Below are 13,545 nucleotides of genomic sequence, written 5' to 3'. Positions count from 1 at the left end.
TTCCGCCCAGCACCTTTGAATTCATTAGTTTAGAAGCGGCTTTTGGTTTGGTTTCCCTCAGAAGACCGTTAGATTTCTTTCTTCTGGCCAGCCTCGCGCCGGGGACTTAAAAAAGCCAGTTGTGGTGTTGTTTTCGGTGCGTTTGCTAGTTCGAGATGATTCATTCATTCATTCATTCAATCGTATTTATTGAGCGCTTACTGTGTGCAGAGCACTGTACTAAGCCCTTGGGAAGTACAAGTCAGCAACGTATGGAGACGGTCCTTACCCAAAAACGGGCCATGATGTCAGTCGCCATCCGCAAAGGGAATGTTGGGTTAAATTCTCCATGAGGGTTGTGAAGCCTTTGAAATCAACTTAGTTTCAAGAATTGTCAATGCCAAGAGTTAAAGTGTTTTCTCATGTTTTTTTCCTGCTATGAGACTCTATAGACGCTCAATTTGTGCTATTTTTCTAACTCAAAGACTCTTTGCAGAAATCTTCAACAGATTGGATTTTTTTTTTGAAAAAAAATTGTCTTTTTATACAATATCAGACATTTCAAATGGTTCTTACACTCTACTCTGCTTCCAACCCAGCCTGCCTTTACCAGGTTTACAGGCTCATTTCCTTTAATGTGCTCCCTGAATAACATAATCGCAACCGTAACTAGGGTACGGGGCTGTAAGGTGCATATGGACTGCTAATGCTTCCTATTTAAATGACTTGCTCATAAAATGTGCTTTTAATAATAAGTGTAAAGCTTTTAGTAACTACATGTCAAAAATTCAAAGGATGTCAGATCTTTCAAATGCTTTTCTTTAGCAACGGCTAGCCGTTTGCCCAGGTTTTGATGGGCTCGTGAAAAATAAATCCGAGGGGGAGAGTCAGGCTGGGTGGTCAGCATCATCAGTGGTATTTATTGAGCGCTTACTGTGTGCAGGGCACTGTACTAAGTGCTTGGGAGAGTGAAAAAATGGAACAATGAATGGATAAATTCTCCGCTCACAGTGAGCTATTTCTCCTGGCCTGCAAGGCTAGAGCAAGAAGCTTTTCATCCAGAAAAGTCAAATGAGGAAGCTTTTGGATATTTAAGAATAGATTTAATTCCAAAACGTGCAGTAATAGAGACGTCTTTAAGTGCTCACAGGGTGCAGTGCACTGAACTCAGTACTGGAAAAAGAACAGTTATTATTATATTATTATTTGCCGTCGAGTCATTTCCGATTCATAGCGATTCCATGGATATACTTTCACCTAAAGGTCCTGTCCCCTGCCATAAACTGCAACTTTTCTAAGGGTTCTGCCGTTCTCGTTATGGTCTCTATCCATCTAGACCCTAATCTGCCTCTTCCATGTTTTCCCTGGACTTTTCCTAGCATTAGTGTCTTCTCCAGTGAATTAATCCTCCTGATTATGTGTCCAAAATACGCTATTCCTAGTTGAATCAATTGGCCTTCCCAAGACCACTTGAGTAAGGGACAAAATTCCCTACCACGAGAGGCTTGCACTCTAATCGGGGAGGCAGATGTAATAATAATTATTATTATTATTATTATTAATAATAATAATAATATTATTATTGCCCCCAGTGGGACAACCTGATCACCTTGTAAACTCCCCAGTGCTAAGAACAGTGCTTTGCACATAGTAAGCGTTTAACAAATACCATTATTATTATTGTTAAGCATTTAGCAAATACCATCGGCATTATTATTTTTTTTTTTAATGGCATTTATTAAGCGCTTACTATGTGCAAAGCTCATTACCACCCTTCTGCGGCCTAGTTGCTGCCCCTCGACCTGAGTTTGTGGAGGCCAAGGATGGACTGGAGGATTGTTGTCCAGTACTCTCTCAAATGCTCATTACAGTGCTCTGCACATAGTAAGTGCTCAATAAACACGATTGAATGAATGAATCTGAGGCTGTACCGGTTGTAGGAATCAGGGATTCCTCACTGCAGATGCCCAAATGGACCCCTGCCACAGGACTTTTAGACTGTGAGCCCACTGTTGGGTAGGGACTGTCTCTGTATGTTGCCAATTTGTACTTCCCAAGCGTTTAGTACAGTGCTCTGCACATAGTAAGCGCTCAATAAATACGATTGATGATGATGAATAATAATTGTGGTATGTGTTAAGTGATTACTATGTGCCAGGCGCTGTACTGAGCACTGGGGTAGATACAAGGTAATTGGCTTGTATACCCTGGCCCACATGGGGCTCACAGGCGAAATCCCCATTTTACAGATGAGGTCACTGAGGCGCAGAGAAGGTAGGTGACTTGCCCAAAGTCACACAGCTGACAAGTGGCGGAGCCAGGATTTGAACCCATGACCTCTGACTCCAAAGCTCATGCTCTTTCCATCAGGCCAGACTTCTTCTCTAACGTGCTTTGGGGCATTGGAAGTGAACCCATTCATGCAGTGGTATTTATTGAGTGCTTACTGTGTGCAGAGCACTGTACTAAGCATTTGGAAAGTACAATTCGGCAACAGATAGAGACAATCTAGTTACGCGACCCTCCGAGCCTTCAAGGCCCTACTGAGAGCTCACCTCCTCCAGGAGGCCTTCCCAGACTGAGCCCCCTCCTTCCTCTCCCCCTTGTCCCCTCTCCATCCCCCCGTCTTACCTCCTTCCCTTCCCCACAGCACCTGTATATATGTATAGATGTTTGTACAGATTTATTACTCTATTTATTTCACTTGTACATATCTATTCTATTTATTTTATTTTGTTAATATGTTTGGTTTTGTTCTCTGTCTCCCCCTTCTAGACTGTAAGCCCACTTTTGGGTAGGGACCGTCTCTATATGTTGCAAACTTGTACTTCCCAAGCACTCAGTACAGTGCTCTGCACACAGTAAGCGCTCAAGAAATACGATTGAAAGAATCAAATAGAGAAGCAGCGTGGCTCAGTAGAAAGAGCACGGGCTTTGAAGTCAGAGGTCATGGGTTCAAATTCTGGCTCCACCAATTGTCAGCTGTGTTCCTCTGAGCAAGTCACTTCACTTCTCTGGGCCTCAGTAACCTCATCTGTAAAATGGGGGTTAAGGCTGTGAGCCCCCCATATCTATTTCTATTCATTTTATTTTACTTGTACATATCTATTCTATTCATTTTATTTTGTTAATATGTTTGGGACAACCTGATCACCTTGTAACCTCCCCAGGGCTTAGAACAGTGCTTTGCACATAGTAAGCGCTTAATAAATGCCACTATTATTATCAAAATAGATAAATAGAATTATAGATCTATACACATCATTAATAAAATGAATAGAATAATAAATGTGTCCAAATATACGCGTGCTGTGGGGCGGGGAAGGGGGTAGAGCAGAGGGAGGGATTATGGGTGATGGGGAGGGGAAGAGGAGCGGAGAAAATGGGGGGCTCAGTCTGGGAAGGCTCCCTGGAGGAGGTGAGCTCTCAATAGGGCTTTGAAGAGAGGAGGAGAGCTAGTTTGGCGGATGTGAGGAGGGAGGACATTCCGGGCCAGGGGGAGGACGGGGGCAGGGGGAATGAGGATGAATGAGGATGAACCTGACAAACTTCCAGCTTCACAGGCAGGACACTACCAGAACACGGAGGGATGCTGGGTCAGTCATTCATTCAATCCTATTTATTGAGCACTTAGTACTGCGGAGTGCTTACTGTGTGCCGAGTAATAATAATAATAATAATAATAATGATAATTATGGTATTTATTAAGCATAAAGCAGCCTGGCTCAGTGGAAAGAGCCCGGGCTTTGGAGTCAGAGGTCATTTCATTCATTCAGTCGTATTTATTGAGCGCTTACTGTGTGCAGAGCACTGTACTAAGCACTGTACTAAGCACTTGGGAAGTCTCCAGGAGGCCTTCCCAGACTGAGCCCCTTCCTTCCTCTCCCCCTCATCCCCCTCTCCATTCCCCCCTCTTACCTCCTTCCCTTCCCCACAGCACCTGTATATTTGTTTGTACGTATTTATTACTCTATTTATTTATTTTACTTGTACACACCTATTCTATTTATTTTATTTTGTTAATATGTTTTGTTTTGTTCTCTGTCTCCCCCTTCTAGACTGTGAGCCCACTGTTGGGTAGGGACCGTCTCTATATGTTGCCAACTTGTACTTCCCAAGCGCTTAGTACAGTGCTCTGCACACAGTAAGTGCTCAATAAATACGATTGAATGAATGAATGAATATTTATTACTCTATTTATTTATTTATTTTACTTGTATGTATCTATTCTATTCATTTTATTTTGTTAATATATTTGGTTTTGTTCTCTGTGTCCCCCTTCTAGACTGTGAGCCCACTGGTGGGTAGGGATTGTCTCTATATGTTGCCAACTTAGACTTCCCAAGCGCTTAGTACAGTGCTGTGCACACAGTAAGCGCTCAATAAATACGATTGATTGATTGATTGAAGTCCAAGTTGGCAACATATAGAGACGGTCCCTACCCAACAGTGGGCTCACAGTCTAGAAGGGGGAGGCAGAGAACAAAACCAAACATATTAACAAAATAAAATAAATAGAATAAATATGTACAAATAAAATAAAAAAATAGAGTAATAAATCCGTATAAACATATATACATATATACAGGTGCTGTGGGGAGGGGAAGGAGGTTAGGTCGGGGGGATGGGGAGGGGGAGGTCATGGGTTCAAATCCCAGCTCTGCCACTTGTCAGCTGTGTGACTTTGGGCAAGTCACTTCACTTCTCTGTGCCTCAGTTACCTCATCTGTAATATGGGGATTGAGACTGTGAGCCCCTCATGGGACAACCTGATTACTGTGTATCCCCCCAGTGCTTAGAACAGTGCTTGGCACACAGTAAGCACTTAATAAATACCATCATGTGCCAGGCACTGTAGTAAACTCTCAGGTAGGTAAACGCAAATCAGGTTGGACACAGTCCCTGTCCCACGTGGGGCTCACCATCTCCATCCCCATTTTCCAGATGAGGGAACTGAGGCCCAGAGAAGTGAAGTGACTTGCCCAAGGTCACACAGCAGACAAGAGGCAGAGCCATGATTAGAATCCAAGATCTTCTCACCCCCAGGCCTGGGCTGTAGCCACTGTGCCGTGCTGCTTCTACTAAGCACTTGGGAGAATATAACAGACACACTCCCCATCCACAACGAGCTTACAGTCTAGAGAGGGAGACAGACGTTAAAAGAAATAAATAACAATAAATAATAAAGGATATGGTAATAAGTGGTATGTACATATCTATTCTATTTTATTTTGTTAATATGTTTGGTTTTGTTCTCTGTCTCCCCCTTCTAGACTGTGAGCCCACTGTTGGGTAGGGACCGTCTCTATATGTTGCCAACTTGGACTTCCCAAGCGCTTAGTACAGTGCTCTGCACACAGTAAGCGCTCGATAAATTTGATTGATTGATTGAGGGGGGATGAAGAAAGGGAGCAAGTCCGGGTGACGCAGAAGGGAATGGGATGTAGAGTGGGAGTGGGATACGCAGCCACAGAGAAGCAGCGTGGCTCAGTGGAAAGAGCCCGGGTTTTGGAGTCAGAGGTTATGGGTTCAAATCCCGGCCCCTCCACTTGTCAGCTGTGTGACTTTAAGCAAGTCACTTCACTTCTCTGTGCCTCAGTTCCCTCATCTGTAAAGTGGGGATTAAGACTGTGAGCCCCATGTGGGGCAACCTGATCACCTGTAACCTCTCCTGCGCTTCGAACAGTGCTTTGCACATAGTAAGAGCTTAATAAATGTCATCATTATTATATGAGGAAAGGAGGGCGCAGTCAGCACCTGTATGTATGTATATATGTTTGTACATATTTATTACTCTATTTAATTATTTATTTTACTTGTACATATCTAGTCTATTTTATTTCGTTAGTATGTTTGGTTTTGTTCTCTGTCTCCCCCTTTTAGACTGTGAACCCACTGTTGGGTAAGGACTGTCTCTATATGTTGCCAACTTGTACTTCCCAAGCACTTAGTACAGTGCTCTGCACACAGTAAGCGCTCAATAAATACGATTGATTGATTGATTGATTGAGATCTGCTGGGGGTTGGGGAAGGGACATGGTGGTGACTTCCTGCGGCATTTTCTGTCCGTTGCAGGTTATTTGGCGTGACGGGGAACTGCGCAGCCTGTAGCAAGCTGATCCCGGCCTTCGAGATGGTGATGAGAGCCAAGGATAACGTCTACCATTTGGACTGCTTCGCCTGCCAGCTGTGCAATCAGAGGTACGAGGGACGGAAGTCACGTCCACTGCATCGTTCGGGCCTATTTATTGAGCGCTTACCCTGTGCAGAGCACTGTACTAAGCGCTTGGGAGAGGACAATAGAAGAATAAATGGACAAAATTCCCCAATGGCAGCAGGCCACATCGAACCAGCTCTCCACCTCTCCTCCCCTCACCTTGCTCCATAACCAAAACAGGGTACTCTTGAAGTGGGGGGTGGAGAAGATTCATTCATTCAGTCGTATTCATTGAGTGCTTACTGTGTGCAGAGCGCTGTACTAAACGCTTGGAAAGGACAAGTTGGCAACATATAATAATATAATAATGATGGTATTTATTAAGCACTTACTATGTGCAAAGCACTGTTCTAAGTGCTGGGGAGGTTACAAGCTTATCAGGTTGTCCCACGGGGAGCTCACAGTCTTCATTACCATTTGACAGATGGGGGAACTGAGGCACAGAGAAGTTAAGTGACTTGCCCAAAGTCACACAGGTGACAATTGGCGGAGTCAGGATTTGAACCCATGACCTCTGACTCCTACCCAACAATGGGAAGATGGCAGTGAGGGGTCTCTGCTTATTGATCCTAAACCCCCCCCCCCCCCCCCCCCCCCCCACTACCCCACATCCATACATGGCTCTGATCTTGGAACAGAATGATTATCCTAACTGTTGTGGTGTTCGTTGAGCGCTTATTCCTTCATTCATTCATTCATTCAATCGTATTTATTGAGCGCTTACTGTGTGCAGAGCACTGGACTAAGCGCTTGGGAAGTCCAAGTCGGCAACATATAGAGATGGTCCCTACCCAACAACGGGCTCAAAGTCTAGAAAGGGGAGACGGACAATAAAACAAAACATGTGTATGGGTGTCAAGTCATCAGAATAAATAGAAATAAAGCTAGATGCACATCATTAAGAAAATAAATAGAAGAGTAAATATGTACAAGTAAAATAAATGGAGGAACAAATCTGTACAAACATATATACAGGTGCTGTGGGGAGGGGAAGGAGGTAGGGTTGGGGGGAGTCCTTATTCAGTGCCAAGGACTGTACTAAGCGCTGGAGTAGTTACAGGATAATCAGGCCGGACACAGGCGCTGCCCCAAGTACTAAGAATGGCTGTGGTATTTATTTATTAATTTTACTTTTATTTATTTATTTATTTTGCTTTTATTTATTTATTTATTTTGCTTTATTTATTTATTTATTTATTTATTTATTTTACTTTATTTATTTTACTTGTAACTATCTATTCTATTTATTTTATTTTGTTAGTATGTTTGGTTTTGTTCTCTGTCTCCCCCTTCTAGACTGTGAGCCCACTGTTGGGTAGGGACTGTCTCTGTATGTTGCCAGCTTGTACTTCCCAAGTGCTTAGTGCAGTGCTCTGCACACAGTAAGCGCTCAATAAATACGATTGATTGATTGATTGATTGATTAAGCGCTTAGTGTAGTGGATAGAGCATGGGCCTAGATGTCAGAATGTCACGGGTTCTAATCCCTGCTCTACCACATGTCTGCTGTGTGACCTAGGGCTAGTCATTTTACTTCTCTGGGCCTCAGTTCCCTCATCTGTAAAATGGGGATTAAGACTGCGAGCCCCCCATGGGACAACCTCATTATACCCCAGTGCTTAAAACAGTGCTTGGCACATAGGAAGTGCTAAACAAATGCCACCATTATTATTATTAAATTAACACCCCCGCATGGCTCAGTGGAAAGAGCCTGGGCTTGGGAGTCAGAGGTCGTGGGTTCTAATCCCGGCTCCGCCACTTATCGGCTGTGTGACTTTGGGCAAGTCACTTAATTTCTCTGGCCCTCAGTTACCTCATCTGTAAAATGGGGATGAAGACTGTGAGCCCCCCGGGGGACAACCTGATCACCTTGTAACCTCCCCAGCGCTTAGAACAGTGCTTTGCACATAGTAAGCACTTAATAAATGTCACTATTATTATATTCAATCTATCACTAAATCTTTTCGGTTTGACCTTCTCAGCATGGCTAAAATCCACTCTTTCCTCTGCATCCTAACTGCTCCCATGTTAATCCAGGCATTAATCCTTTCCCGCCTCGATTACCGCATCAGTCTCTTTGCCGAGCTCCCAACCTCCTGCCTCTCCCCACTCCAGTCCATACTTCACTCCGCCGCCTGGATCATTTTTCTACAAAAACATTCAGTCCATGTTTCCTCACTCCCCTAACCTCCAGCGGTTACCCATCCATCTCGGCATGGAACAGAAACTCATCACCATCGGCTTTAAAGCCGTCCATCCCTTTGCCTTCGCTGCTCTCCTACTCCTACACAGCCCACAAACTTCGCTCCTCTAATGCCAAACTACTCACTGGGCTCCATCTGGTCTATCTCGTCACCAACCTCTCGCCCACATCCTGCCTCTGGCCTGGAATGCACATCAGGTAGAAACTCCTCACCCTGGGCTTCAAGACTGTCCATCCCCTGGCCCCCTCCTACCTCACCTCCCTTCTCTCCTTCTCCAGCCCAGGCCGCACCCTCCACTCCTCTGCCGCTAATCTCCTCACCGTACCTCATTGTCGCCTGTCCTGCCATCGACCCCCGGCCCACGTCCTCCCCCGGGCCTGGAATGCCCTGCTCCCTCTGCCCATCCGCCAAGCTAGCTCTCTTCCTCCCTTCAAGGCCCTACTGAGAGCTCACCTCCTCCAGGAGGCCTTCCCACACTGAGCCCCTTCCTTCCTCTCCCCCTCGTCCCCCCTCCATCCCCCCATCTTACCTCCTTCCCTTCCCCACAGCACCTGTATATATGTATATATGTTTGTACATATTTATTACTCTATTTATTTATTTTACTTGTACATATCTATTCTATTGATTTTATTTTGTTAGTATGTTTGGTTTTGTTCTCTTTCTCCCCCTTTTAGACTGTGAGCCTACTGTTGGGTAGGGACTGTCTCTATATGTTGCCAACTTGTACTCACCAAGCGCTTAGTACAGTGCTGTGCACACAGTAAGCACTCAATAAATACGATTGATTATTATTATGATTAAAATGGGGATTAAGACTGTGAGCCCCCTGTGGGACAACCTCATCACCTTGTAACCTCCCCAGTGCTTAGAACAGTGCTTTGCACATAGTAAGTGCTTAATAAATGCCATCATTATTATTATAATTATTGATTTTCCATCCTCCATGTGGGCAACGTCGATGCTTTTCGCTTCTAGAAGGCGAAGGTCTGATCCCTAAACTCCTCGTTCTTTTATGGCTTGGTAATTTTGGTCAGTGAATTTGGAGGTGAGTAATCCATAGCTGAATAGAAAATTAAAGCACCATGCAGTGTGAAACCCAGCTACAGCTAGATTATGATGCAAAGGAATTACAGACTGTGCATGTTATTTACGAAGCATGCGATTTCCCATCACCCTTGAAATAAAAAGATGTCCTAGTAATTGTCTCCCTGCCACTGCAACTTGGTCAAGTGAGACAAACTCTCTGAAATTCGGACCCAGAAATCGGACCCAAGCCTAGTTTTTCGCAAAAGCGCTAGTGAAGCACTCTTATTAAATCCCTAATACATTCCTGCTGTCTGCTTCATTTATTACATACCAAAATGGCGCTGCAGAGCTTTAGTGTTGGCTATGCACAATTAGCACTTCGTTATTGTCCTGTCACTCTAGCCCATATAAGATAAACTTCCTTAATGCAAGAAGCCAGCTAATCTTCCTCAGCCGAGCACAGCAGATGATTTTTGTTACCCTAAAACGAAAGGTTTTCGTGGAGGGTGACTCTTTTGTACCTGTGGTTGGATCAAAAAAAATCTGCGTCAAGCTATGCTCTTTCTCCAAACAATGATACCGATAAAAAGCCTCAATTTTTGCTTTTTTAAATGACCTCCTGTCCCCCTTTCATTCATTCCTTCAATCGTTCAGAGAATCAGTGTGATTCAGTGGAAAGAGACCGGGCTTGGGAGCCGGAGGTCATGGGTTCTAATTCCAGCTCCATCACATGTCTGCCGTGTGACCTTGGTCAAGTCACTTAACTTCTCTGAGCCTCAGTCACCTCATCTGTAAAATGGGGATGAAGACTGTGAGCCCCACGTGGGACAACCTGATCACCTTGTATCCCCCCAGTGCTTAGAACAGTGCTTTGTACATAGAAAGCACTTAACACATGCCATCATTATTAATCATATTTATTGAGCACTCACTGTGTGGCAGAGTCCTGTACTAAGCGCTTGGGAGAGGATAATACAACAATAGACACATTCTTTGCCCACAGTGAGCTTATAGTCTAGAGGGGGAGACTGACATTAATATGAATAAATGACAGATATGGACATAAGTGATTTGGGGTTGGGAGGAAGGATGAAAAAACTTGTACTTCCCAAGTGCTTAGTACAGTGCTCTGCACACAGTAAGTGCTCAATAAATACGATTGAATGAATGAATGAATAAAGGGAGCAAGTCAGGGTGGCACACAGGACTGGGAGTCAGAAGGACCCGGGTTCTAATCCCCACTCTGCCACTTTTCTGCTGTTTGACCTTGGGCAAGTTAAAGCAGCGTGGCTCAGTGGAAAGAGCCCGGGCTTTGGAGTCAGAGGTCATGGGTTCAAATCCCCGCTCTGCCAACTGTCAGCTGTGTGACTTTCGGCAAGTCACTTAACTTCTGTGGGCCTCAGTGACCGCAACTGTAAAATTGGGATTAAGACTGTGAGCCTCCCGTGGGACAACCTGATCACCTTGTAACCTCCCCAGAGCTTAGAACAGTGCTTTGCACATAGTAAGCACTTAACAAATACCATTATTATTATTATTATTATTATTATTATTATTATTATTGTCTGTGTCTCAGTAACCTCATCTGTACAATTGAGATGAAGACTGTGAGTCCCACTTGGGACAGGGACTGTGTCCAACATGATTTGTTTTGTTTTGTTGTCTGTCTTCCCTTTCTAGACTGTGAGCCCGTTGTTGGGTAGGGACCGTCTCTATATGTTGCCAACTTGTGCTTCCCAAGCGCTTAGTACAGTGCTTTGCACACAGGAAGTGCTCAATAAATACGATTGAATGAATGCATTTGTATCCACCCCAGCGTTTAGTTCAGTGCCTGGCACATAGTGGTTAATGAACACCACAATTATAATTGGAAGAGTAAAGGAGGATTGAGTCAGAGAAGGCCTCTTGGAGGAGATATGCCTTCAGCAAGACTTTGAAGGCAGGAAGAGTAACTGTCTGTGGGATTTGAGGAGGGAGGGTGTACCAGGCCAGAAGCAGGATAATAATAATAATAAGAAGAAGAAGAAGAATAGCATTTATTAAGCACTTACTATGTGCAAAGCACTGTTCTAACTGCTGGGGAGGTCACAAGGTGGTCAGGTTGTCCCAAGGGGGGCTCACAGTCTTAATCCCCATTTTACAGATGAGGTAAATGAGGTGCAGAGAAGTGAAGTGACTTGCCCAAAGTCACACAGCTGACAAGTGGTGGAGCCGGGATTTGAACCCATGACCTCTGATACCAAAGCCCAGGCTCTTTCCATTGAGCCACGCTGCTTCGCAGGATGCGGGCAAGAGTTCGGCAGTGAGATAGATGATCGAGACATGGTGAGAGGGCTGGCATTAGAGGAGCGAAGCGTATGGACTGGATTAGAATAGGAGAGTAGTGAGGTGAGGTAGGAGGGGGCAAGGAGGTTTAAAATCGATGGTGAGGAGTTTTTATTTGATGTGGAGGTGGATGGGCAACCACTGGAGGTTCTTGATCAGTAGGGAAGGATCGTGGTTAACAGAATTGGTTGAATTGGGAAACCAAAAGCCGGGAGGGACTTTTAGACTGTGAGCCACTGTTGGGTAGGGACTGTCTCTATATGTTGCCAACTTGTACTTCCCAAGCGCTTGGTACAGTGCTCTGCACACAGTAAGCGCTCAATAGATACAATTGATTGATTGATTGATTGAGGGCAGAGGAAGTGAAGCAGTGTGGCTCAGTGGAAAGAGCCCGGGCTTGGGAGTCAGAGGTCATGGGTTCAAATCCCGGATCCTCCAACTGTCAGTTGTGTGACTTGGGGCCAGTCACTTAATTTCTCTGGGCCTCAGTGACCTCATCTGTAAATTTGGGATTAAGACTGTAAACCTCCTGTGGGACAACCTGATCACTTTGTAACCTCCCCGGCACTTAGAATAGTGCTTTGCATATAGTTAGCGCTTAATAAATGCCATCATTACTATTATTATTACTTAGAACAGTGCTTTGCACACAGTAAGCACTTAACAAGTGCCATACTTATTTATTACTCTATTTATCTTACTTGTACATATCTATTCTATTTATTTTATTTTGTTATTATGTTCGGTTTTGTTCTCTGTCTCCCCCTTCTAGCCTGTGAGCCCGCTGTTGGGTAGGGACTGTCTCTATGTGTTGCCGACTTGTACTTCCCAAGCGCTTAGTACAGCGCTCTGCACACAGTAAGTGCTCAATAAATACGATTGATAAAAAGTGCCCTTTGAAGACACGGTGAAACAAACCCTAAGACACAGCTGCATCCCAGCTGGACGCTGGGAGCCAATCAATCAATCAATCGCATTTATTGAGAGCTTACTGTGTGCAGAGCACTGTACTAAGCGCTTGGGAAGTACAAGTTGGCAACATATAGAGACAGTCCCTACCCAACAGTGGGCTCACAGTCTAGAAGATCTAGAAGTCACAGTCTAGAAGCCAGTGACTGAGGACAGCCGGGCCAAATGCACGGCCATCCAGGCGAGAGCCACGCTCTCTGACCAAAACCTCGTCACGGAAATAAAGGGTAGGAGGCAGAAAAGACAACCAGGCACTACAAACAACAAATGCAACAGCACAACAAGGAGAAGCCTGTTTGTGTGCCCGACGGCACTGCAGATATCCAACACGACAAAGGACAACCTGTTTGTGTGTATGATGTGGCTGGAATTGAGGGTCCTGCCTTGATCCACTCAGAGACACACACACACACACACGCTGGTGAATTTAACTGTCTCTGAATGTGAAGGATTGCTCTATAATAATAATAATAACAGCAGTAATCATAATAATACCAATTGTTGAACACTTACTCTGTGTCAAGCTCTGCTCTAAGGGCTGGGGTGAATACAAACTAATCACACTGGTCACACTTTCTGTTGCACATGGGGCTAACAGTCTGATAATAATGATGATGATGGTATTTGTTAAGTGCTTACTTTGTGCAAAACACTGTTCTAAAAGCTGGGGAGGATACAAGGTGATCACGTTGTACCACATGGGGCTCACAGTCTCAATTCCCATTTTACAGATGAGGGAACTGAGGCCCAGAGAATAATAATAATAATAATAATAATAATAATAATAATAATAATAATAATAATGGCATTTGTTAAGCGCTT

The 13,545-nt window shown here is 44.4% G+C and overlaps 1 protein-coding gene across 8 annotated transcripts in view; it reads left to right on the top strand.

Annotated features, from left to right (window-relative positions):
* LMO3 (LIM domain only 3) overlaps positions 1-13,545 on the top strand; it is a 116,347-nt gene that overhangs the window by 88,148 nt on the left and 14,654 nt on the right. For all 8 annotated transcript variants that reach the window (XM_038770757.1, XM_038770766.1, XM_038770802.1 and 5 more), the window contains one exon: positions 6,055-6,180. In XM_038770757.1, coding sequence (XP_038626685.1) covers positions 6,055-6,180 — 126 coding nt within the window. The remainder of the gene's footprint in view (positions 1-6,054; positions 6,181-13,545) is intronic.

This window comes from Tachyglossus aculeatus, chromosome 2, assembly GCF_015852505.1.
Source record: "Tachyglossus aculeatus isolate mTacAcu1 chromosome 2, mTacAcu1.pri, whole genome shotgun sequence".
Classification (NCBI taxonomy): domain Eukaryota; kingdom Metazoa; phylum Chordata; class Mammalia; order Monotremata; family Tachyglossidae; genus Tachyglossus; species Tachyglossus aculeatus.
Note: the sequence above shows the minus strand (reverse complement) of the source record. Positions and strands in the feature narration are given on the sequence as shown.